At 37.3% G+C, this 26,048-nt stretch overlaps 1 protein-coding gene across 1 annotated transcript; it reads right to left on the bottom strand.

Moving 5' to 3' along the window:
• Positions 1–1,366: 1,366 nt before the first annotated feature.
• On the bottom strand, positions 1,367–24,398 carry LOC146522660 (GRB2-associated-binding protein 1-like). The gene is made up of 13 exons (XM_085153761.1): positions 23,667–24,398; positions 14,715–14,843; positions 13,584–13,749; positions 12,468–12,660; positions 10,224–10,903; positions 7,973–8,055; positions 7,748–7,857; positions 6,652–6,941; positions 6,274–6,345; positions 4,801–4,897; positions 4,209–4,338; positions 3,806–3,940; positions 1,367–3,515 (listed from the first exon to the last, which is right to left on the bottom strand). Exons 1-13 carry the CDS (start codon positions 23,739–23,741, stop codon positions 3,330–3,332), a joined length of 2,346 nt encoding a protein of 781 aa, XP_085009887.1. The 5' UTR covers positions 23,742–24,398; the 3' UTR covers positions 1,367–3,329.
• Between the last annotated feature and the right edge of the window lie 1,650 nt (positions 24,399–26,048).

The raw sequence follows: 26,048 nt of genomic DNA, 5'->3' as shown, positions 1-26,048 counted from the left end.
AAACACCAAAAAGAGAAACCAGTTTAACAGTGAACATTTCCTAAGCAAAATTACATACAGTGGTTTTCCTTTGTAAGTTCAAACAATATTTTTCAGAGTTCTAAGAAAGGCTAGCACATTACTCAGACAATGACTCATCTGAGACTGCTTATCTTTGAGGTTTCCATTCAAAGTGTTTCAGTAAGATCTGATATAATATGAATCATCAAAATAGCATTATATTGGCCATATTACTACAGACTACAGAGCTCTCAAATCTGGAATAATTATTTTGCATATTCTGAGCTATGAGGTTTGTTGGGTTGTTGTTGTCATCATACATTGAATATTTTGTTATGCAAATAACATATATCAGAATTAACATTAGTTGTTATCAGGGAAAATGTAAATGTAAATGTATTTTCTACTGTATACTACAGCTAATAACACATAGCTATAAAGCCACCTAATTCAAATGTAAGTGTAGCAGTTTTGTGTAAGTCCACTTCTTTCACACATCAGCATTTCCGCAGATCAAAATGTGCAGGAAAACAGGAAGTTGGTCACAACTTAGTCTGGGCTCACAACAAGAGCCCAGACTAAGAGTGAAAGAAACATGGCCAAAAAAGGTCATTCTTTATAAGATGCAAAGTTTCCCATTTGTGCTGTATGTTTACTGAGCTCTGTATTCGTCACACACCTGTTGTCTTTTCTTTTTCTTTTTTTAACTGAAGCATATTAAGCAAACATAACTAAAATGTCTAGTAGCTCACCTCCGGGAATGTGGATTTTATCTCCTTTTTGATTTTGTACAATCCACCCCTTCAAGGCTAAAACATCTGTAGATCAAGCCTAATGACTGACAGTGTGACAGTGGGAGTGAAAAAGAGGATACTCTGGGTGATTAGAAAGTGAGCAAAAATTAAGCCACTGTAAAACTGTCACAAACAATTTCATCTTTTTTGAGTGAAACTGTAGTATGATCTACTATGGGCTAAGTCTGTTACTTGTGCCTGATGAACTCATGGAGTTTATGGGTGCAGCATGCTAACCCAGCATTGCTAATGTTAGCTGGTAGCTTGCTAATCCATCCTCTAATCCAAATAAGATTACTTCTGACTCCAAAAATAAGCCACCATCATGGCAGCATGTATGCTAATCTTGAAGTTTCAGAATATGGAGCTGCAGTGGTTACAGCAAAATGTGCACCCGCTGGTTTTGTCTGTGTCTTGTCTTTGAATTATACAAATACATGGCATCTCACTGAGACTTGGACTTGATAAAGTGAGTGGTTATTTTCTCCTGATTGTCAAAACACTGTTTTGGTTTTTGAACAATTTTGTGTTCTTTGGAAATGAATGAAAAATACACCAGGCCCTGGCCCTGCTAGTGATGTATAGTGTTTATTCCATTCTTACTACGATCACATAATTCAGCATTAACAGATTATATCCATCATCTGGACAGACAGGATCTGACAGAAGGCTTCACATCGCGATGATGAATACACTGGACAATAACTGTGTGTTAGTCACAAGGAAAACACAAACTTCCCGCCACGTTTATCACTCCCTCAGAGGAGCAAATCTAACTAATCATGTTGTTAGGGAAACTTAACATAGACATACAAAATTAAGTCACCAGAGATTTTTGGCTTAAAAAAATATCACAGCACAAAACAAGTCAAACAGTTTTTTTCAGTAGATTTAAATCAAAACTAAAACCTTACTTATATTACGGTGCAGCAAAAACTACCCTGGAGAAATAAGAAATGTTGTCACCTGTTTTGAATAGACGTAGATGACGAAGTTACAGTGCTCTAGAGAAGCAGCTGTTATATTCTTTTTTGCTTATGTAGGATCTGAGTAAGACTGCATTTCCTCATTGCCCTGCCTTCTATTCAAAGTGTGGTGTTTTCCATTCAGTAAAAACGGGCTTTCCAAAAACTCTGACAAGTCAACCTGTGGTTTTGAAAGGGGCAGTTTTGTGTCGAATCATTACCATCCTTTGACAGATCATCCGCACATATGTGCGAACATTAATATGACATTGTGTTGCTTAACATACATTTCTATTTTTAGATTTTTTTTATCTTCAAATGCCTGCTGGTGATTTAAACTCTAAAATTCAAAGAATATTTGCCTTTTCTAAGGGTTTCTACGCTGTCACTGAAAGTCATCTTAGAGAACAGGGTCATGTCCTTTATTTCTGCAAATGTGACTTTGATTTCTGGGTATTTGAAGGTTTTAATAACCAAGGAAAGATTTTCATTTTATATAAAATAACTAAATAATAAAATATGGTAGTGTGGTGTGGTTTTGTAGTGTGGAGAGGAAATAGAAAAGGAACTGTTACTATAAACTACTGTACATTTTATATAATAACTTAGTTAAACTATCTGATATTCATGTTTTAATGACAACAGCTTTGTATGACTAACTGCAAGACCTGCCAATCATTCACATCAATAACATACCTTTGTTAAAAAAAAAAAACAAACAGAGTAATCTGTTGTGTATTTAAAGCCTGATGGGTAGTGTGCATCTGATGCTACAAAAAGAAAAACATATCAAAGAGAAAAAAAGAGCAAAATGTGTCTAATTTAATGCCCTCCTTTAGTCAAAATGTCTTTAATATATTCTTTATGGCCCTGAAGAAGAAATGTACGCTATGCGTGGGCAAACATTTTACCTAAGACGCACCTTTACTCAGAAAGCTTCCCCCCCACTCTTAATCCTCTCAGATATAATCTGCTTCTTGTATTGTCCAAATGTATTAAAAACACTTTAGAAAGCCAGATTGTGGTAACATTTTGAAAGTTCAACATGATGTACATCATCCTGATGCCATAAATATGTATTAAAATGCATTAACCCATAGTTTACTATTTATCCCCACTGAAAGGGCCACTTTAATTTAATTTAAATCACTTCTATCAGCAGTGACCCACAGTAGAAATCAGAATGGGTATCTGTCACCACAGATGATATATTAATTATCTATGACAGAGCATGAAAAGGAGGAGCTGTGTTTACAAAGTGGCTTCTAGCTGTGCTGAAACTTAAATATAAGCCCTATACGATATTTACCAGTGGGATGTATATCAGCTGATATACTGGGCTGTAGATGGTTCCTGCATGCCCCAAGCACATTTTAACAGATCTGCCAAAAAGTCTGAGGATGTAAATACTTTCCTAAGTAGATACTTGATATTAACGTAATGATTCTAAGATTATAACAGTCCATCAGTCACTTTGTCCACCTATGGATTGCAGTTATGTTTATTATTTTCCTGGATAACAAGCATGTTTTGAACTGTGACAATGTTTTAGTGTGTGCTTGTGCGTTTTTCATAATTTATTCTTCTCCGTAGACATTCTCCCGGCATGCCGTGCTTCTCGCGTGCTCCTCAGGGCCTTGGTCCTTTTGGGGTCCACCACTGCATAGTCCACACGTGTACGCTGGCCTCGCGCTTGATCCTCGCCATCTCCAGCGTGCTCACTGCCCCCGGTTAAACCTTCTCCAGTGCAGCGTTTCTGGTTGCACAGACACACATCGAGAAAGATTTATATGATTTTTGGGAGTTTGGGTTTTTTGGGTTTTTTTTTAAATTATTTACTGGGAAAAAAGAAAGTAATCCATTGGTGCCCTCTGGTGGTCAGACAAAATGATCAAAGTCAAAATGTATTATTTATATCTGATGACAAATTATTAATTAAATAATGCATATGCTATATAGTATAACAGTAAAAGAAATAAAAGCACATTTAATTGAATGTTATGACTCGTGTGGAATGACAGAGTGAAACAGCGAGATATGGTTTACCTGTCTGCTTGGTGTTGATTGCCCAGTGTGGAGGTCAAGGTCCAGGTACTCCACCTGCTTGTCATCTCTGGCTCGTCGTAACACAGGGCTGCTGACTCCGCCCTCTGAAGCCCGGTGCATCATAAGTCTCAGAGACTGTAAACGGTAACGTAGAGAGTTTAGTAAAGGAGTTATGAAATCTAGAAGAAAGAAAAAAATGTTAAGACATGATAGAGAGATGGAAGGTACTCACAATCAGGTATTAGAATATATTTCAAAGAAAGAAGGGAAACAAAGCCCCAAATAACAAAACATGAGCCAAATGTTTTCAATATAATAAGAATAAAAGATGAAAAATAAATGGGGAAAAAGAAAGCAAGAATAGTGAAAAAATGGAACAAAACAGGGGAGGTGTGTGTTTTACCTGCTCGCCGGCACTGAAACTGAGGCTAGAGGTCATCATTGCAACGTAGTTGTCATCTGGGTCATCGGAATCAGAGGACGGTGAAGAGCTGTGAGCAGAGCTCGGCGTGACCGTCCGACGACTGGAGGGTCTGTCACACAAACACATAAATATAAAATGAATCTTACATGATGATTTAAGATTAGGTCATTTTTGCTTTTAAAGCAAAACTTCATCTCAATTTTGCTGACTTATAGATTGTTGGTCAGACAAATCAATCAATATTTATTCTATTGATGGCTGAGTAAAGAAAACTTTTACTTTGTAGTTTTTACTAAAGAGTAACTACTTACTATTAATTAGTATTCATATCTACTGATTCTACTCCATTCTTCTTTTATTAACTTAAATTACGACATCTTGCTGTTGTAAGATGATCTAAAAGTCCTTGTAGTAACCCTTATGCACCACAGGGTGGCAGTAGATTGCTGCTCAGCTATTAACACATCCTTCCTCTCTCTTACTCTGAAAGCGTTCCAGGCAGTAAATTTGTGTTCTGTAGTTTTCTGTTGACCTTGCAGTGAAAGTGATCATGTCACGCAAACAAACATACCCACGGGTGAAGGTCCGTGTTACAGGCGAGCGCACTGGAGGGGGGACTTCCTGCCAGTCCTGCTGCACTGAAGAGATGTCCAGAGGAGCTGGTTTTACTGGGTGACAAAAGATGGGGAAAAAAGGGCGGCTTTACTTATTACAGTTTGAAATAATGTAAGGTTTAGTTCAAACAGGGGCTGCTTGTTTTCAGGATATGAGAACAAGAAAACTGGATTTCCATTTGTCCTTCCTTTATATCTGTGATTAGAGCTGTTTAGTCAGCAGTAAAAAAAAGAAAAAAAAGAGCGTTGCATTGTTTGCTCTAAATATATTCATAGTCTTCCTCAGTTGCAGAGTCATTTCAAACCTCTTTTTTTCAGTTCAGCTGTTGAATTTGGGTGATTTGAGTGAAAACGTGTACTTCATTGTTTTATTGCTGTATTGACGGACTGAAAGCAGGCTGACGCAGACCTGCAGGCTGAGAAAAAAAACAAAGACAGATTGCCATCTAATGTGTGACCCAGCCAGCAGTCACATATATGAAGTTGACAGAAATTTTGCTTTTATCTGGACAAACCACTCTTTGATAATGACTAAAAACTGTAAATGGTGCCAAAGCATCCTTGTAATACTTTTAATAATGGCTTTTAATATTTATTATTGTAATTAAAAACAGAATAAAGTTTTTATAGGAAGTAAAATCAGGTGGGGGATGTTTCCTTGCGTGTCCAGAAACAGTTTCCTGACTGTGAAGATTTTAAAATTTAATGTGAACGTTTCTATAAGCAGCAGCTGGTTCGTGTCGCTGTGTGTGTGGCTGTCGTGCTCTTGTAGTGCAGGCTTGTTGAGCAAAGTGGGAGCAGGTGAATAATTAAAACAAAATGAAATGACAGATATGGGGGGGGGGGAGAGTCACCACAGAGGAGAAACAGCCAAGTGTTTCAGGAACAGAAAGTTTAGGGTCGAAAATTGAAAACTGTTTCATTTCATAAGTGGGTGTATTGTCTTCAAGCCACAATTTAAAAGAAAAAACTCAGTTGTCTGCACAAACAACAAAATGTGATTTTACAGAACAAGACAAGCTGAATAAAAGCAAAAAGAGGAATCATGAAGTGGGAAGTAGTTACAAGAAGCTCTGATGGAAAGCCCCTTTCACCACTGTTTTTCATGGCTTCTAAGGTTCAGATGTTTTACTGCATTTACTTGCTTCAGTGGATGCATCAGCTTCTGCTGGTGTGATTACACTTGTACACTTTGAATCATTTTTTAAAGCTTCTTTTACGTCTTCCACCTCTGCTGGACTATTCGCTGATCATGCGAAATGTTTACTTTTTGATGATTAACAAATATTTTATATCTAGAATTTTAAATATTTGGCAAAATTTTGATTTTTCTATTTGTTTTCATTATTATTCAGCCATATCATTTTAATATTGTCTTAAATATCAAGAGAAAACTAAGTGTTGATGTAAATGTGTGTTATAGTTTGTACCTCTTGTTTTATTTGTCAGCTCCTCAGGACTTTGGCTCTCATTTCTGTCCACCGGCTGATTGGCACAAACCCCTGCAGAGACACGCAACACCGCAAAACAGATGGCATTTACCAGAGAGTGATGCAACAGCAACTCAGCTAATGCTACATTAATGCTTACTATGAACAGACTGAATCTGGTTTTTAAACTCTAATTCAGTTCCTTAGAAATATGCTTGTGGTTATTTAGGTGAATTTTATAAATCACTAAAATGCTTGAAAATACAAAATATTTTAAAGGGAACATTATTTAATTCAACGTAAGGAATTTTCTTTTTCTTTTACATCAAGTTACAGCTTCCAGCTCTCACAGTAGAATGATACTTAGTTTCCGCTAACCTCTCCGTTGTGGTTTCAGGTTGCGGTGGATTGGAGGGGGCACGGCTTCTTGTTCGCCTCCAGCAGAAGTGTTCATGGTATTTCTCCTGAGCGGCGGAGTGAGAGGAGCAAGGGGAGTCAGGGCGGAGTTACGGAAACCCATGTGCGCAGGGGGAGGCACCTGCCTCCCGAGAGATGCCATGTCAGTCATGACAGTGGTGGGGTGTGTAGGAAATGAAGATGTCAGAGGGGTCATAGGGACATAGTTGCCTTCTTGGAGCTGGGCAGAGGGGTCTGAGGGTGGAGGCACTCTGGAAGAAGAATAAAATTAATCAGAAATTAACGTTACTGAATTTTAAATTTCCTTCAGAGGATTTTAAATGTCCCAGATGTTCTTTTCCTCACAGCATTGGCTGTCATTAGGTTTATCAAATCAATCAAATTTATTGTCACGTCACATTACTAGTACATTGGTACAGCACATGTGAGGGAAGTAGTTACTAATAGTTATAAGTAGTTCCTTACATGTGAGGTAATGTTAGCTTGTGTTTTAGTCCAAAGATTAAAGGTGCCTTTTGTAACAACTCTCTGAAAATTTTGACTGATGTCAAGCCACCACCAGGGGTTAGTGTTTTATCAGCAGGTGTGTGTTTTTTTTTTCAGGTGTGTGTTTGCTTGGGAGGCTTTTATTTGTTAATAAAGACTGCTATTTAACAAAGCGGTCTTCATGACTTGCTTTGTTAAATGAAGGTTACATCAACTCCTTGCACCTTGAACTGTGTTCATCTTCATTTGACAGCTCTTCAACACAATACAAAGATGTTTTTGAAATATTGTCATACCAGTATTTTTTTTCACATTAAGTTGTTTGTGTGTCTGTGCGTCTTTGATTGATAGTCTACGAAAGGCTCATGAACTATGTAAATGTGCCAGATTTGGCCAATTCATCCACTTGAGTACTACAAAGTAAGGGGCAGCCTATTAGAAGAAAGTGGGATTTCACGACGTGGGATCTTAAAGAGACAAGAGCAAAAACAGCTTCATCGTGCAGATGACAATTTGAGAGGCTGGTTTTAAGAAAGAAATCTTTATTTTACGTGTCGTAATTCTTACAGACCTGGGTGCAACCGGTGGCTCAGAGGTGGCAGCGCTCATGGGAACGTAATTTTCATCCACATCATCATCTTCAGAGCAGACACTACCCAGAGGGACCATGCCTTTGTTAAACTGAGAAAGAACGGATCAAGAATGCAAGTGATTTTCATTGTAAAATTATAAATCCGTGATAAAACAGAAAGAGTTCAAAGTTAACATTTGTTTTATTTTGGAGGTTTCAACTTACAAAATAGCTGTTGAAGCTCTCACTGAAATCAAACATGCTTGCTCTGTCAGACAAAGACCGGGGGATGTAAAAAGAGTCGCTACCTGAAACAGAAAGTATTGAGACAAAATCCATGAGTAGCTCAATCCTCTGTTCAATGATAACAGACAAACTTGTTTCTATTTATTTGTTTCTTGCTGTTTTTTTTGTTTTTTTGTTTTTTTGTCTACAGATGTGAAAGTGAAAGTGATTTTCTTTCCAATGGCAAAGCTCTTCCAGTAAACTGCCAACTACTTGTATACCTTTGCAGATCGTAGACTTCTGCTGACACGCATTTACACAAACAGTATTTGTACAGTGGGTTTGACCAAATGTGAAACTGAATACGCATGGCGGGTAATCTAAGAAGGTGGGACAACCACATGTATGAAATAACAAGTCTGAGCTTGCATGAATCTATCTTAGATATACTTGAAAGCAGCTGTTTCTTTATGTTGGAAACTTCATAGAACTGGAAAGAGAAATGTGGCAAAAAAAACAAAAGAAAAGAAATCTCCTTGTGCTGTTGTTGGGCAAAGTTCACGTTTGATTAATGAATCAAATTATGGAGCAATCATGCACAAACAGTTTCAGCTGTAACAATATAATCCCTCAGAACTGCTAGCTCTGCACAACAAAGCTTCTTAGCTCTGCATAATCTCCCTCAGGTACAAGGTTTAAAAATCTGATGGCAAACAGTGATTGCAGCCTCCTAAAAAGATTTAGCATTGAACTGAGTACAACATTAATGTGCATGAACTCGTCTCTGAATATTACTAAGTAGGCACAGCTGATACCAGAAGGTGTTATCATGTGAACCAGTTTGCATTAGTTTGCACCTTTTGTGGGATTATTACTCTGAATCTGACACTTTGGTGATTAAATTAATGACAAACTAACTAAATAAAATTCATGAAGAACAAGAACATTGTCTTCTGGTTTGAAAAATGAATCCAGTGACGTGCATTATTTTTAATAACTAGCAGGGCAATTAGTGGTAAAACAGCCTGACTTGTTTGTTGAATTAAGGGAGGTCCATCTCTATCTCTCTGAATACAGCATTACATTTATGTTCAACTGATGAAAAAAAAAAGCATGAGATCACAAACGTGCAGTCTTCCATAGGGTTTCAGTCATATCTACATCTCACTCCTCATATCAGGTTTCAAAACACCAAAAGTCTTCAAAGTAAGAGCCAGCAAATCCAGAAGTGACATCACAGTAACTTTGTTTAGAGCAACACATTTTAAAACTGTTTAGTTTTAAAAGTCAGCTACAATAAAACATAATGAAACCTGGATCATTACAAGTTTGCATAATGGCAATTAAAACAAAAAGATCTGAATAACCAACTGAGAATTACCATCCAACGCTGTCAGTCTCCAGATTCATAAAGTCTCTTTTACGTCACAAGTTTCCTGCAGCAGCAATAAAACCTTAATGAACCTGCTGTGTAAAACCTACCCTGCTTTAAATTGCAGCCTAAGTTACATACAACTGATTAATATCCACTAAACATGGTACACATGGTAAAGCATTTTGGCAGCTAAATTAATGCCTTACACTGGCACTGATTTAGCTGAAGTTCTACAGCTAGAACTTATAGATTGGCTTAGCACAAGGACTATAAAATGTCGAAAACAGCAAGCCTGGTTGAATCCAAATGCAGCATGGAAGACACCAGCCAGAAGGTCGACTAGTTTTGACAACAATCACATTTTTAGAGCTATTGTTATAGGCCGAACATGTGGATACCAGATAAGAGATAACTAGATCAAGACTTCTGCTGGTAGAAGCAGAAGTCTTGATCCTGTATAAGACTGAAGAAAAGAAATGTTCACATGAAAACTACCAGGTTCATTTTGTCTGTCTTTGGCTCTCTACAAAGACTAGGTACCCATGTGTGTGTGTACCCATGTGTAATCAATGCCAGCTCAAACTGACAGCTCAGTGGGACTCAGATTGCAGACAGACAGAAACATCTTCTTGTCTGTTATTTGCACATTATGCTTATTCATATTCAGGTGTTGTGTGTATTGATGTTAATCACGAGGAAATAAAATGCATCAACTGGCATCTCAAATGCTGGCATCTTAAAGAACTTCCTAAATCTGATTTGTTGAATGTGTGAAAAATAAAAAAAAATCAAATGAATGAAATGTTGGTTTTGGCATTGAAATCTGAAGGATTATTTGTTTAAATTATCAATGTCAGGACAGTACTGTCTCCTTACTTGTATGCATGCATCCTGGTGTAGTGACGGTGTTGCTCCTTGGCAGATGTCCTCCGCCATCCACACTCTCATCCCTCCTCTCTGGCTCTGAGGCAGTTCGGGGGAGTGTGGCAAGCTTTGAGCTTTCTCCTTGGGCTGCAATGCCAGGAGGTTTTGGTGGGCGCGGAGGAGGAGTTGGGGTGAAGGCATGAAGCTCTGCTTGGGTTAGGGAGTCCACACTAGGGGTAGAAGATGGGCGGCGAGGGGGCGGCGGTTGTGAAGTGCATACTGGACGTGGGATCTGGTAACCACTAGTGGTGGATGAGTGTGTGCTTGGATGCACATTGGAGTGCACATTATCACTGAGGGGTATTGCTACTGGACGAAGGTGAAAATCCAGGGAGTGCTTTCTGGGATGCGGAGAGGGGTGACAGCGGGATCTGCCAGCTCGATTCTGGGAGTCAGGGGTTGTGCTGGCATCTAAAGACTGGCTGAGAGGGCTCGACATTGCAGTGACTGTCCAAGGGACCACTCTAAAGCCAGAAGAAGAGGAGGAAGAGGAGTAGGATGGATTTGGAAGGCTGCTGGGGAGGAGGGAAGGAGAGGAAGAAGAAGAAGAAGAGGAGGAGGTTGCAGAGGGAGGCGGGTAGAGGTTGTCATTGTAGTCAGTTTCAAGAGATGTGGATGACCCTAAAGGAGCCCTACAAAAAGAAAGAGAGAGATATCAACAAAACAACTTAAATAAAAAGAGTTTGTTTTTTCTTTTTTTTTTTTCCTTATGAAGTTGTATAGTTTATCTGTTTATTTTGGTCAAAAATAAAGACAAATAAAATAGAAAGGTCTTCTTTGCATTAAAATTATTGTTGAATTTTCCCATCATAGTCGACTCAAGGCTTTGGGTTCAAACCTCAACAACTAAACGTGTCTGAAAAGAGCAAACATTTTCCAACTGAGGAGGAAAATAGATTTTATTGTGCTGTTCTGAGGATCTCTCCCATGAAGTTTCATGAAGTCAACCTTTTCCGTGGGTGTGATCCAAGATAAATCTCAAATCCCCTTTCTTAGAGTCAACACGTCTGAACCTGTAACTCTGGTAGTTTAGCTGATTTATCTTCAGCTGGTTCTCTTTAGTCTGAACTGGAGTCAGAGTGGAAAGGTTTTTTGCATTTTTAGGATTTTGTTTTGAGCAATAATATGACTAAAACATAAATAACTAGATCTAGTAAACAAAGCTTGCAGATCTGACAGGCTGTCGTTTATAATTCTGTTTTCTATCATTGTGTTTTTATTAGTTTTGTTAGAGTTTAAGTATAGATTCTGGACTCATTTTGGCATTTTAACTCAGTTTTTACAGAAACCGCAAATCTTTCTATGAGGTTAAAATTTTAGCGAAACTCTAAAGGCTTCAGAAGACGTCTAAAGTTAATTTGCTGCTCTGTTACCTTAAATGATATTGCTAACAACAGGATTTATTAACACATTAGGAAGTCTGAGTATACCTTCAAAGTTAAATAACTTAATTAATGCAAAAAGACATCTGGGTGCATAGAAATCTTTGGGGAAATGGCCATAAGATCCCTTAATCTATGACCTTCAGTTTCCTAATGAGTTTAGTGTCTCGATCGTGAGTTTCAAGTGATACTGAATGGAAGATTAACTTGTAGATTATGGTCCTAATGCACTGAAGTAGAAAAGGATGGAATTTTTTACTCAGCTATTCACAAGTCATTTCGTGAGCAATGGCCCTCAATTGCACAATCATGTCCCCTCATACATTCGCGATGTCTAATTAGAAAACCCTAACAATATTGTAATTGTATACATACAATATACTATATATACAATATCCATCAGGTTTGTTTCAAGTGTTCTGTATCTCGGTTTTTCCATCCACTACATGTTGGAGATATTCCATCTATGACATGTTTGCTTATTTAATTAAAGTTAAATCTTCAGAAAAATATCTTCCTACGATATTTTAAAACTATCCTTAAAAGAGAATTAAATTGTTTACAGACAAATTCACCAGATAACCTTTACTAAGTAGTTGGCAATCATTTAGACTTAGGTAAAAAAAAAATCTGGCCGTAACCTATTGTAACTTAATCTATCTTAATTGAGATGTAGAGTTTGCCAGGCATGGATTAAGCCTGAACCTCATAGAAAAAATGTTTGGTCTAAGACTAAGCTGGGAAAATGAGCTTTACGACATTAATGACTAGGCTTTTTTTTTGTGTTATTGTATCTTTGTGTTAATTTATTTACCTGATGTGACTCTGGCATTGTGATAACCACAGGTAATCCTCCTCTGAATTCCGGTCAGGCTCCATGTGCCGCACACTCACCGGGTCATATGGTGGTGGGACTAACCCTGTCATCGTAGAGATGGTGGTGGTGTGACTGACTGGGGTCATAGATGTTGCAGAGGTGGAGGAGGAGACAAGAGGTCTTTCTGGAACTGTACAATGAAAGAAAATAAATCAGCTAATTCAGAAATTAAAAACCCTATAGACAATCTGTTCAAAGGTCCCAAAGCTCAGCCAGTATTTGTCATGTCAGTTTATTAGGCACGCCACTTCAATACTTTTAATGCATATTTTACCAGCAGTTTGATATTCTTTCTGTTGTACTGAAGTGCATTTTATTGAAATGTTACCAATATATTCATTATTTATATGTTATATATTAACATACATTTTGTTGATTATCTGAACAAAACATTGGAAAACCTTAATAAACTGGAGTGTGGTGCAGTATTGATGATGCAAAAACTATATTGGCATTACTGTGTTTGATTGCATTACAATAGATGTTTAGTAAAGCAGTGACTTACTTTATGTGTGAATTTACAGAAGCTCTTTTACATGTTTTTTTCTATAACTTTAATCCTAAAGAGATCTATGTTAATTACAAAGAAACCATTGATTTTACAGTCAACATATGAAAAAAATAACTGATTTGTTGCATTGTATCATATCAAATTTATATCAAAAAATCACATTTATATTTGTTATATCAAATTCAGAATATGAAACCTCTGATAAAACATCCATCTATTATAAACACAAATAAGACTGTTTAACTCAAAGGATCCATTTCACGTGTGAACACAAAGTTCAAATGTACAAGGGAAAGCTGCTATACATAACAATATCATAATATTTATATTGTTTAAATGTATTGCTGTACAGGTCTGAGTCAATGGCAGCCACAATTGTGAAGGCATACTTGTCTACTTTTCTTTATGCATGTTCTCTCCTCCTCCTACTTTTCACACTGACTCAACCACAGCCCACGCAGGCAAACATCCACTTCAAATGCAAAACAAGACAAGTACATGGAGCATTTTTCACTTGTCTAATAATTGGATATCTAGCATACCATCATCAGTAGGGTTGAAGCCACAGAGCAGGCAGATGGATGTCACCCAGCGGTTCATGTCCTCTTCAGACTCAGCCACCAAGTACCAGATCCTCTCTTCTGTCCTGAGGTCAAAAACAAAGCTGCTCTCTAGCTCCTTTTTTGTGAAAGAAAGCCCAGCATCCACCTGAGAGGCAGAAATGGAGCAGACTTGTTACTGTCAAACAATCAAGCAACCCTTAGGATTTATTAAGTGTAAGTGTTTACATAGTTGAGTATCTATGTACATAATATACACACATTCAATTGGCATTTAACAAGCAAAAAGAATCTGAAAGAAAAAATAATAAATTATGAGATGTGATCATAAAGTTCCCCGTGTCTCTCAAAAAGTGAAAAATCTTAATTTAAATTTAATCAACCTTCCCCTGTGGGCCGTCGAGTCCCCACACACATGCATGTTTGGATTGCATCTTAGAAGACACTCAGGCATGCGGATTTGTCATTTCAAACTTTCCCAGAAAGAAAATATCACAGTCCGTGTCAAAGTAATTCAACCGTTATGCTAATGATCACTGGCCCAACAGCAATTTTTAATCAAAGTATCCCCAATGTCCAGTCCTGAATTGATTGCACCAGGTCAGGAACACAACAATGATCTATTTTCTGACAATCCCAAGGTTGTGCGCCAAGAATTCGTCCCCTGTGGACAGACTGTCAAAGTTCGACTTTACTGCAATGTTCCGATGTGTCAAAGGAAGATCATTCAGCAGAAACCACCTTAAATAAATCGCATTTTATGCTGCACACAAGACATGTGTGGCCATGCCAACACAATCTTTTTGTTATTATTACCAAACCAATGTTAGTGTTGTGACACAGTGTGTGATTCGGTGCTAATAATTAGTAGTTCTGTGCTACAAGTCTTGCACTGCTCAAAGAAAGAAACTTGAAAAGAAGATCAGTCAAAGTTGAAATAAGAGTTACTTTCTCTTTTCTCATGAAGAAAATTCAGGAACTGATTTTATTACCAAAATCTGTGTTGCCACACTCTCTCTTTATTTTGCAAATAAGATCATATTTACAAAAAGAAAAATGTTTAAAGACGTAAATCCAACATTAGGTGAGATAGTAACGTATCTGTCATCTTACCTGTTCGCACAGATTCAGATTGATGTTCCTGATTGGCCAACGGGAATGCGGGTTCTTGTAGTATTGCAGAACGTCCGGCTCTCCGCTCAGTCGACCGCTTCGCAGCACAAACCAGCGCCTCTTCCAGGCCTAGAGAGAGTAAAGGATTTATTACTAAAAAAAGTTTTTATGTGTAAAAATAATCGCAGGACAAGATGCAAGCACTCAACCCCTGTGTGCCAACTGCTGAGATCTTTTTGAGACTTTTACTTTGGACTTTGAACTTCAGTCTTCTTCCTGAGTGAGTTATTGATTATATGCAGTTTTTTTTTCTGTCCTTCTTCCGTTACACAAACTCATTAAACGCAATACTGTTGTCTTCCTCCATGTCCTAAGTTTTACACTTCAGTGAATTTGAATGTTAACGCACGCCTACGTCCACTGAACTGCTAAATGTTTGACACTTGTCTCCGGTCGTTTGGCATCAGGTGTTGGGCATTACAGGTAGGGTCTATCTCCAACAAATGATCCACAGGAAGGCATCTCATACTTCAGACATGACTCACAACCAGTGCGTGTGTGTTTGTGCCATTAGTGTGTAGGCAGAGTGTGAAAGAGAAGTCATGATATTTTTTTAAAGGTGTGAAGCAGAGCATAAATAAGGATTAAAATTTCATAACAGTACAGGGACACGTGCATGCACACTTTTACATTCAGAGCTCAGGTTTTCAGTTTAAAGAAACCTGAGATTTTTCTTACGAAGGTTGAACAAATGCCATTTAAAACACAGGAACAAGTTTTATGCTTCTGTTTACAAGGCTGAATACAGTATGTGTGTGTGTATGTTTTTGTATTGGTCCGACAAGCTAAATCCATCCTTTCTGATCCTCATGAACTATTTCTCAACAAAATAAAATGGACTCCTTGGGCCTGAGCCTCAGCAGGCGAGTTTATGTGTTTGTGTGCTTGTTTGATCAAAGCGCACAGTAATGAATGGCAAAACACATTTCACCCTTTTTTTCTTCAAACCCAGACAGGAAAAGGAAATAGCTGAACAGGAAATGCCGGTGGGAGATGGCAGTATGAGCATGTGTTTATTGACTGTCTCCCTCAATCTGTTTGATGATCTGCTGGGTGCTGCGGAGATAAAAGCAGCAACATGGCAGAACTAGTATGAAAATACTTTTTGATTCTTTCTAATTAAAGTAACAGGAACAAGCTGCAGCGGACTGGATCACTCACCAGCATGGCCTGCAAAATCCTTTTTAAGTGCCTGGTAACACAGGCTATTACTAGAATAAGTCATGATGGAGCAACCGGATTAAGCAACACACTAGTTTTAAAGGGATAAAAAGGTAGTCAAATTTTAATCTTGTTATTATGCAATAAGTACTTTTTTTTACAACCTTACATGCAAACCCGATTTAGTTCAACATTGTACAAAAGTGTTTGTTTGTTTTAATTTAAAATAATTAATATATTTAATAATATAATTATAATGAAATACTGTGATTTACGACCCTTAATAAACACTTGGTCATTAGTTTCATGTGATTCTGAAAAAATAAAAAAAAAGATGTTAGGCTTGTAAATTATGATCATCATTGGCCTTCAATTTTGTCAGGTGGTCCTGAGCACTTTTGAAGTCTTGTTAGAAAACCCATTTATTTTTGATGTACAGTCTATGGTTTTGTTATACAAGTTCATAACTTATTTTCCCTACCAAGTTATTTTATTTCTTTAGGCTTTTTATTTAAAACAATATCTTAATTAGAAGAAAAAACTCACTTCATTATTGTCTTCATATTCATTAATTTTTTTCAGTGGCCAAAAAGTGTGTTTGGTGTTTTGTTTTATTTTAAAGATGTGAGTCCAAATAATCAGATACCAAAGTATGAAAAATACTATTCTTATTCCAGTTTGTGAAATACTGTTTTCTTTTTTAATTTGTTTTTATATTCACAGTCTCCTGACATCACAGAAATGAATAAAAGTTTTCCTTTGGTATTACTGCCTTGACTCACTGACAATTTGATGTCCCGTAGTAATGGTCCTTTTTTGAAGGTTGGAAAAGTCAGCAGGTTGTTTATCAACATGCATTTCTACTTATTGCGCTAGTATATCCTTGTACTTGTGTATGCCTACAAACACCCTCTTTTTTCTTGCATCCATTGGGTCAGCTGAACTTTGATTTACCCCACATCATGCCTGCCATGCAGTGACAGGTCTAGGGCATCATTCATTTTGCTTTCTTCTGTTCCACAGTACACGAGATAAGACTGTCTCCATGTCTTTGTAAGGTTTTACAAATATGAGATTTTTTTCTTCTTAATAAAAGGAAATCTATCGTGCTCATTTCTAAATTATTATTTTTTATTATTGTACTCTAGAGTAGGTTTGCATGGTTCCAAGCTCAAAACAATTCTTATTTATCCCTTCCTCTTTAAGCCAACTTTCTTCAGATTGGCTGCTGATCAGAAGAAAAAAAAAAGCTTGAATGGCAGTGGGTGGGGCTTTTTGCTCACAGTCCCAGCTGTGTGGCTAAGATGACCATATTAGGTATGCATGCTACTATACTAAGGCCAACAGTAGGAAAGTAACATGTCTAAGACCAACATGTCTAAGACCAACAGCAGTCTGAAACATCTGTTCTTCACTCACATAGATTACTTTCCACATTTGCTGATTTCACAATTAGGACAGTCCATTCATCGTCCTCTTAGTTGCTGATCTGATGAAAAAGATCAAATTTTAAGCACAATGGCAACCGATTATACATTTCCTCACATATTTTATTTATTTGGAACTGTACTTCTACTTTGCTATCATCACCAAGACAGTGGTCAGAACAGACACACTAGCAAACAATTACTGATATTCTTTGTGCCAGTTTATACTTTTTTTCCTATTGTTAAGATCCCAAGTGTAACCTCTATGGACAACATTTATTCTGAAACATTTATAGCATTACCTTTGATCTGTGTTTGTTGCCTATGTCCACTGTGCACTGTGCATTTCCTCTCTATCACCCACAGCTCCCATGCAGCGGCCTTATATCCACCTAAAGTAATAAAGATAACCTCTTTTCCTTTAACAGCTTCTTTCCTCCTCTCCTTTCATTTGGTTTCTTTCTTTGACCTTTGACCTCAGCAGGAAAAGGGCACAATGGATCTAAAATAACACTTCCTCCATCCTGTCTCCAAGCCAAAATTAACACCAGACCTGAATAACAATATTCCTGCTGTTCAGTTCCTCATCTTCTCATCTGTAATCCCTAATCTTCTCATTCCTTTTAGTGCTGAGCTCTCATAACTGCAAACATGTGACTTTAAAACACTTTCAGTTTGTTTGCAGTCACTTGCAGACAGTTTCATTTATGAAAAACTGAAAAAAACCTGACTAAATTATTCTGAAATGCTTTATTTCAACGTAAACAAAAATTAGATGAATAATATTTTGAACATGGCTGTAAATTAATATGGCTAAGAAGCTAGGCTCCTCAGTTTCCTTCATAGATTTTAGAGGTTTTAAATGGAATCAAATTTGCGTCCTTTTTTAAAATCTATCTAGCTTGGTGTCATTTGCCAAATTTTGGAGATGTCTGCTTTCTGTTAAATATAATAGAACTAAATTACATGTAAAACATCAGCAGTAGCACTTCTTACCACTAATCAGACCCAGTTCCTCAAAAATATATTTTAAAAAACTTCTAGAGAACAGTTTCATGAAGGAACTGTTTTCTTTCTCCTGAACTGCACCTTTTAACTGTATGACTGTACAGAAGGAAGTGCACATCTACAACCCACTAATAGAGGTCCTGGCTTATGATTCGTGTAACAGGATGTAAACACTGGTGGCCCCGCTTCCACGCACTGTCCCTTTCTATGATGCAATGTTAGTTAGCTTCAAGTTTCTTTTGACTGGCAGATTTAGACAAATTGTTTCTGAAAGTATTTGAATTTGATGTTTGTGGGTAAACAGTTCATTTCAAGATATGATGAAATAAGATTATTTTGTGCTATGGAAGTGAAACAGTAGGTACCAGCATGGATCAATGACTTTGACCAATAGCAACTTCATTCTATTAGCTGTTCAGAATTTCCTCAGATGGTCTTTGGAGTGTAATTAATTCTTAAAATGAGTAACTGAGTTACAAGATTCTAAAAGTAATTAATTACTTGAAAAGTAACTGTTACGTTACTTTAAAAAAAATTGTTTAACCCTCTGGGGTCCAAGGTATAATTGGCCATTTTTAACTACTTTTGATTTTCCCTCCACATTTTACCTTTAAAAACTATTTACTTTGCCTTGTTTGGTATCATTGTTTTCAGCACAACCTCACGTGTCTGAATTTACAGTTATGTTTTCATTTTGACATACTGTATTAACACAATTGATCGAAAATCAGACAAAAAACATACAATCCAAGCAGAAAAAGTTATATTTTTTACTGTAAAAACCACAAACATGTTTAATTAATCATATTTCATAACTTTAAATGCAAATATAAATTGTCAATTTTAAAATCATATGCACAAGTTTTGCAAACAGCAAAGTTATTTGCAGCCATTTACCTTTTACCCTTTTTTAAATAACCATTTCACACTATTTACATAACAGTCAGCTGTTCTGCATTTAATAAGATGCCACAAATTATTTGTGCAACTCCAAAAAAGTAATTTCTATCCACTATAAAGGATCACATCAGAGTCTGATACCTGCAGGTCTGACAGCAGCAGGTGTACCACTCTCCTGTTCTCTACGTGGAGACAGCAGTCGCCTCATTGTTCTGACACACAACACAAAACTATCTACAACAGTACACACTAACTACACAAGACAACACATTAACTACACACTCCAAACATACTAAATGTCACAAATCTCTCACATCTCAAGACTCGCTCTCTCTCTTTTTCTGCTCTCTCTTTCTCTCTCTCTCTCTCTCTCTCACTCACTCACACACACACACCATCACTCCTAAAACTTCCCCCTCTTCCTAAACAACCAAATGTTGCTATATCATTTTTGATTGGTCGACCTGGTGTATTTTTCCACCAACACAAAAGGGCTGTTTTTTGTTTTGTTTTGGTCATAAGCAGAGAGCGCTTACTAGCGCTGTCCTCAGACAGTAAATGTGATAAAATTATTCAGGAAAAAACACTGTGTATATATTGTTGATCGTGACTATCAACACAATTTAAAAACTGGTATATATCACCTTGTTGCTTTGTCATCTTAAAGTGGTCATGTGATTGGCTTACCACGACTACTTTATTCTTCCTCAGCCAAACAGCAGAAGTCATGCGATTGTTTTGCCCCCCTAGCTACACTTCTTATGCCAAAAAGAAATCGTCAGCCAGAAAGTGATTGCCGTCCGCGGGAGCGCGCGCAGCTGCTTAAAGCTGTAGCGTCCAGATTACTTACAGCTACTTCCATGCAACTGATATAAGATCTTATATATAAGATCACAGCTTCAACCGTCTGTTTGTTGACAAATAGTAACGAGACCGTACTGCATTTTCTTGCCAGTAACGGCAACGGCGTTGTAACGATAGAAATAGTAATTAGTTAGATTACTCGTTACTGAAACAAGTGACGCCGTTGGTAACACCGTTACTTGTAAGGCCGTTATTCCCATCACTGCCCATGTCATTCCCAGATCTCAATATTACTAGCAGAACCAACAAGGAGAAAAGAAAGAAATTAGAATATCCCCAGGAGAGCATGTCCTCAGCTAAGGTCAACGCCCCATCTCACAGCTGTAAACACAGTGATTCAGATCTGCTTCCAAATAAAACAGTTGCTCCTTTGCCCATTTAAAGCCTAAAGTTTCATACACTGAACAGGTATAACCCAGATTAGAGTGAAACAGAATTAGCTTTTTTATGTGGCTTTGCTGTATTTCATTTAAGTTTAAGTTTAAGAGTTTTTCAACTTGGAAAACTGAAATCATGAATAACTCTAGGGCTCTCGAGGTGAAATGTAACATTTCAGGTGCACCATGGCTGACTGATCTTGTAGCATCCAGCTGTGCATTAATCGGATGCAACCGCATAATGGAGTGGAATAAATGTCAAATATAAGAGCCATTTACACCAGCAATTTAGATAGATCATTGTATCCCATTATCCTACCGAGTGCCATAAATGCTACATACTTTACAGGCTGTGGCTAAGTAACGTTCAACTCTGTGGGTGCTGCTGAGTGGTGTTTGAGCATCTGTGGTGTTGGGACGCATGAAATCAGAGCTCTTCATTCAAACCTTTTCAAGGCTAGGTTTTGAACTTGTCTGTAGAGCACCATTGCTCTGATGGAGAGCAGGACTTTTGGAGGTATCCACACTGTGATATATATCCAAGAGAGGGCCTCTGCAGAGCCAACTCTTTCTTCAACTGTGTTTGACCTTCTGTGTGTGTGTATGTGTAAAACATGTGATATTGTACTCAAGGTTTCAAAATTTACCTCATCATTATCCCTGGTTTGCTTCCAGAGTGTGTGTTTGTTTGTGTGTGTGTGTGTGTGTGTTCGTGTGTGTTTGTGTGTTTTCAAATCTTCTAAATCTTCAGGAAGGCCCTCATCTTCCAACCAGGCATAGCTGAGTGTAATTGGTTTATTACATAACACACACAGCTTTCAACAGAGCAGGGAGTGTGTGACGAAGTACACTCCATGAACTTTACCCACTATACATGAACACACACACACAAACTGTCTGCTTCTGCCATTATAGGGGACTGTGTGTGCTTGTGTGCTTAAGTGTGAGTGTGTTGATATTAGAGGCACAGCTGGCCATGCAGTGCTTCTATGCACACATTTCATTGTATATACCATCATGACTGAATATATACACAGACTCAACAATGGTCTGTCTGTTTGGAGCAACTTTCTTTTTCTTGCCGTCTCGCCTCTCTGCGTCTTCGTCTCTTGTCTTCTTTTCCCTTTTCCTCCAGCTCTTCTTCTTTAATTCCAATGGATTTGCACGGTCTCCTTCATTTTAAACAAGCAGTAAGAAAGTGCAACTCCAGCACTCCACTTTCTTTGAAATCTGATTGTTCCCTCCTAAAAAACGCTCCCTGCTGCGATGGGTCTACCGATGTCAGCTAAGAAGAATTAAATTGAAGTCTGCCTAATTAGTGCTGGCACAGTTTCTCTGTGCTTTTCGCCGGCCTTTTAGTGATGCTCTGTTTCAGCTATTTCTTCAGAGGGCCCGTGTTCTCACGTAAAAAGTTGCTGGTTCAAATCTGGAAATTGTTCAGCTTCCCCTGAGCAGATTCTGGTATTGAAGGCAGCTTCACTTCCTATCACTTTTTCTTCTGACCTATTTTTTTTGTCCTTCACTTTCCGTGCACACACACAAAGACAGAGGGGGGGGGGCAGGAGGAAAGGAAAGCATGTGATAATAGGAGAGGAAGAGAGAGCACAAGAATGAAAGAGAAACACAGAGAGAGGCACACCAAACATTTTTTTTAGAAATGGAAAGAATAAAACATCAAGGGAAAGTATGGAACGGAGAGATGAGATTAGCTCAACTCACTGGTAAGGCATGCCAAATATGTGGTGCATACATGTGATCCTAACTGCCTAAGCTGCTTCTTTACTGGAATAAAGCAGCCAGTGGTGCAACTGGACACACCAACTTGCATAAATTCATGAATCCATCCTTCCACTTATTCCACATAGTGAAGGAGAATACAGGAAAAAACAAAACTGGTCCAAGTCTCTGGTATTCATTACAGGCACAGTGCCACGTTGTCAGGTTTGGGATTTGAAAAATGCTAAATAACATTTTTGTGGCTTACATGTAACTGGAAACAGTTGCTCCTTTTGACAGCAGCTGGAACTGTACACTTTGTTCATTTTACATGTTTATCAGATTACAAGTTACATTGCAGCAATTTTGTAGCTCATCTTTAAGTTAGTTATGTTTCTAATGACAAGTTGTATAACAGTCAGTTTGTAGGACTAATATATCAGCTACGGACCAGCCTTGTTGACTGAGTTTTATCTGTTTTAAATAAGCTTTATTAATACCAGTGACTGATATTTATCTGTGTCACATCTTTGTTTTTGTTTTTTCAAAGATAATGGGATTAATGATGAACATTATTGGGTTTATTCATGTAACAATGTATGCATTTTACATAAATTCATAGAGAAAGGACTGAAAAATGAATTGACTTACAATATAATACAAATACAAGACAGCTACAGATTTAACTTTAAGGATATTGACTGCTGTGCTAGCTGTAATTAAAAGTCTTCATGTTTACTGACAGCTAGCTTGCACGCTAATATGCTAACTGTAGTAAAAATATTGTAGCTGTGCTAAAAATATAGCATGCAATCAAGCTGTTTTTCTTTTTCTCTAGATTTAGCTTGTGTATTAGCTGTATTCTGAATGGGGTCAAATAAATAATGTGTGCATTCTCATTTTTTAGAAATAAAAATTCATCCATTCATTTATTTTCTTAACTGCAAATCCAGTTCACGGTCATGGTGGTGATGGAGCCTATCTCAGCTGTCTTAATGTGAAGGATGGTGTAAACCCTAGACAGTTTTGTAGAATTACAAATAATATTCTCTGTATTTTATAATGTGGTACTACAAACTCAAGTAGCATTGCAGTGTTGCTTCCTGTCTAGTTGACAGCTGTGTTAGGATGGATGTTTTTTATTGTTTTATAATCAAGAGTGTGTGACTGTAGGAAATGACTCACTGTGTAAACGCTGATGAAACTGAGACGAATCTTTAAACTTAATTCAATGCTACAGAGACAAACCTCCATGAACAGTTGGTAATACTTCTGCAGTTGTACTCCTGATTAAAAATCTTTGTACAGCTTTAGGATACTTCATATACTTCACACTGGACATCACAAAGATGAGTCATATATATATATACAGAACATATGCACAGTTTTTTGTATGTTTCATTTTTTCAAAATGTTTCAAATTCAAATAAAATACTCACATAGCGCCTCAGTTTTTTCTCTGGGGGTGACTTTCTCAGCCACCCTTCACACACCACGTCCCCTGCTCCGCTCATCCCGATGCCGACAAATATGGCTCCAGCAGCGCTTCTTTAATTATCAATTAACCAATCAGATGGACCTCAGTTGATCAGGATGCCAGTAATGTGTCAAAGCAGGCAACCATTCAGTTGATCACCATGAATTTCCAACAGTCAAGTACATTTAACCAATCGAATGTCACATAGGTTAATTAGTCCTTTCAGTAAGTCTTCTTTTTTGTTAACAATGATCAAATCCAACCAGATTTGAGATCAGCTGCTTTGGCTTTAAATCGGTAAACAAGGCATCCAAGCTTCACACCAGTCTGAGATCCAGTCAGTTGATCTGTACATGTGCAGGTCAGGCTTCCACTTTGTCAATCAGACTTTTAATAAGTTAAGGTTTCCAGTCTGTTTTTAAGTAAAAATCCTGCTGTAATAAATCAGTTGAGCAGTTTCTATCCACACATGGAAGAGCTTCTGTTCACCCGTCGACGCCTGAGTCACACCTCCTTTTGAGAAAGCTTCAACTTCCCAGCAGTCACTCTTCCCTCCCTCCTCCCTCCTTTCTCTCACTCTCTCGCTTTTTGTGGTTGTGCGATAACTGAACACAATGCCTCAGCTCGGACATTCCTGCTCTCCTCTCCACCCACTTTTCCCTCCTCCTCCTCCTCACTCCTCCCATTCTCCTCCTGCTCTATGTAACAGGAAACTCCCCCTGTGGATATGGATGCAGTTTTTTTTTGGAAAACGTGCGAGGGAAAAGGAAGATGTCTACTTTAATATAAATTGAACATGGCATGGACATAAGTTGAATAAACTGATGGATAAATTAGATTTCTAAATATAATAAGCATGAGTATGGGTCTACTATGACAGATGAGACATTTGATATCAACAAAAGAAAACGTGTTCAACAAAACAAGAAAAAAAAAAACGTTTTTCCTCCAACAGCATCTATTTGTTTCTTTTAAATTTCTACTTAAAAAAGATGCACACATTCAGTAACAGCTCAACAGCCATTATGAACAACCTTGGGGTCTATTGATGATTATATCTTAATCCATGTACCTTGGTATCTCCAGGTATCTTGTGTGAAAGAGCACAAGTTGTTTAAGGTTTAGGCTCAACGCTAACTTGATCAGTTTCCAGAGTTCCAAGTACACTTGAAGTTAAAGACTTCTTTAAAATATATTATATTGGTAAAAGGGAAGCTACAGCACCCTCCAGTGCTGAAAGACTCAAACCGTCTAAATAGTAGATGAAGTCCACTTTCTTCAATTTCTTCTCTTGTGAAATTGTCAAAAGTAAGATTGTGTCATCAATAATGAATTAATACTAAATTAAATGTATTTATCAGTAAAATGTTAATTCCAATTCTCCACTTCAAGCCTTAAACATAAAAATCAGATTGAATCCCTAAATAACTTAAACTTAATGAACTTCTTCTATAGTTCAGTTTACATGGCTTGACTATTTCCTGAATTATACCTTAATTTTTTTTTTATTCTTAAATAATTTTTTTTTATAATTGAACTTTTTTCATATCAAAACCTACACATAAATTGATTTATTGTCAATATTATATTTTTGCTCACTGTTGCTCATTTATTTATTCCTTTTTTATATTGCAGTTGAAGTACATGTATTATTTTTGTTAATAGTAATTTGACTGACATAAAAAAAACAAAAACAAACAGAAGCTTTATATTTTTTTTAAAAAATGGCACAGATAACTTTCTAATGAAATGAAATAATAATGAAAACGCTACGTCCAGATGAACAGAATCAACTTTTGGAGATTTACTTATCTGGATGATTGAGCATGCATCAAGACGGCTCAGATAATTGTTTTGGGCTGGAGATTTTGTTTTGTTTATATATACCAATCTGTGTCTACACATGCATTTGAGAACTTATTTATCTTACACTTGGTATGTCTGAGTCAGTTTTTTCTTAGGAAATGAGGAACCTTCTTACAGTAAAATGATGTCTTCTTTAATGGGGAAAAATATCCTACCCTACTCACATAATTTCCTTGGGGATTAATAAAGTAAAAAATCTTGCAAAATAAATATGAATCATATTAATATGTATTACAGTGGGTGAGAGGTAGAACTCCCTACATGAGATCATCATGGTGGGAATTACTACATGTTTGATGTGGCAGACTTTTGCCTCAAATGCCTTTTTAGCACAAAACCCCAAATGGGATTTGTGTCTCCAACTATAACTGAACCAGGGACCTTTCACTTGCCAAGCAAATGTGTAAACTACAACAGCTTAATAGTGCAGTAGAGCAGCTGAAAGTTAATCCTTAAGTTATTACTACTTTACTAAATA

The sequence above is a fragment of the Neolamprologus multifasciatus genome, chromosome 3 (genome assembly GCF_963576455.1).
Source record: "Neolamprologus multifasciatus chromosome 3, fNeoMul1.2, whole genome shotgun sequence".
Lineage (NCBI taxonomy): Eukaryota > Metazoa > Chordata > Actinopteri > Cichliformes > Cichlidae > Neolamprologus > Neolamprologus multifasciatus.
Note: the sequence above shows the minus strand (reverse complement) of the source record. Positions and strands in the feature narration are given on the sequence as shown.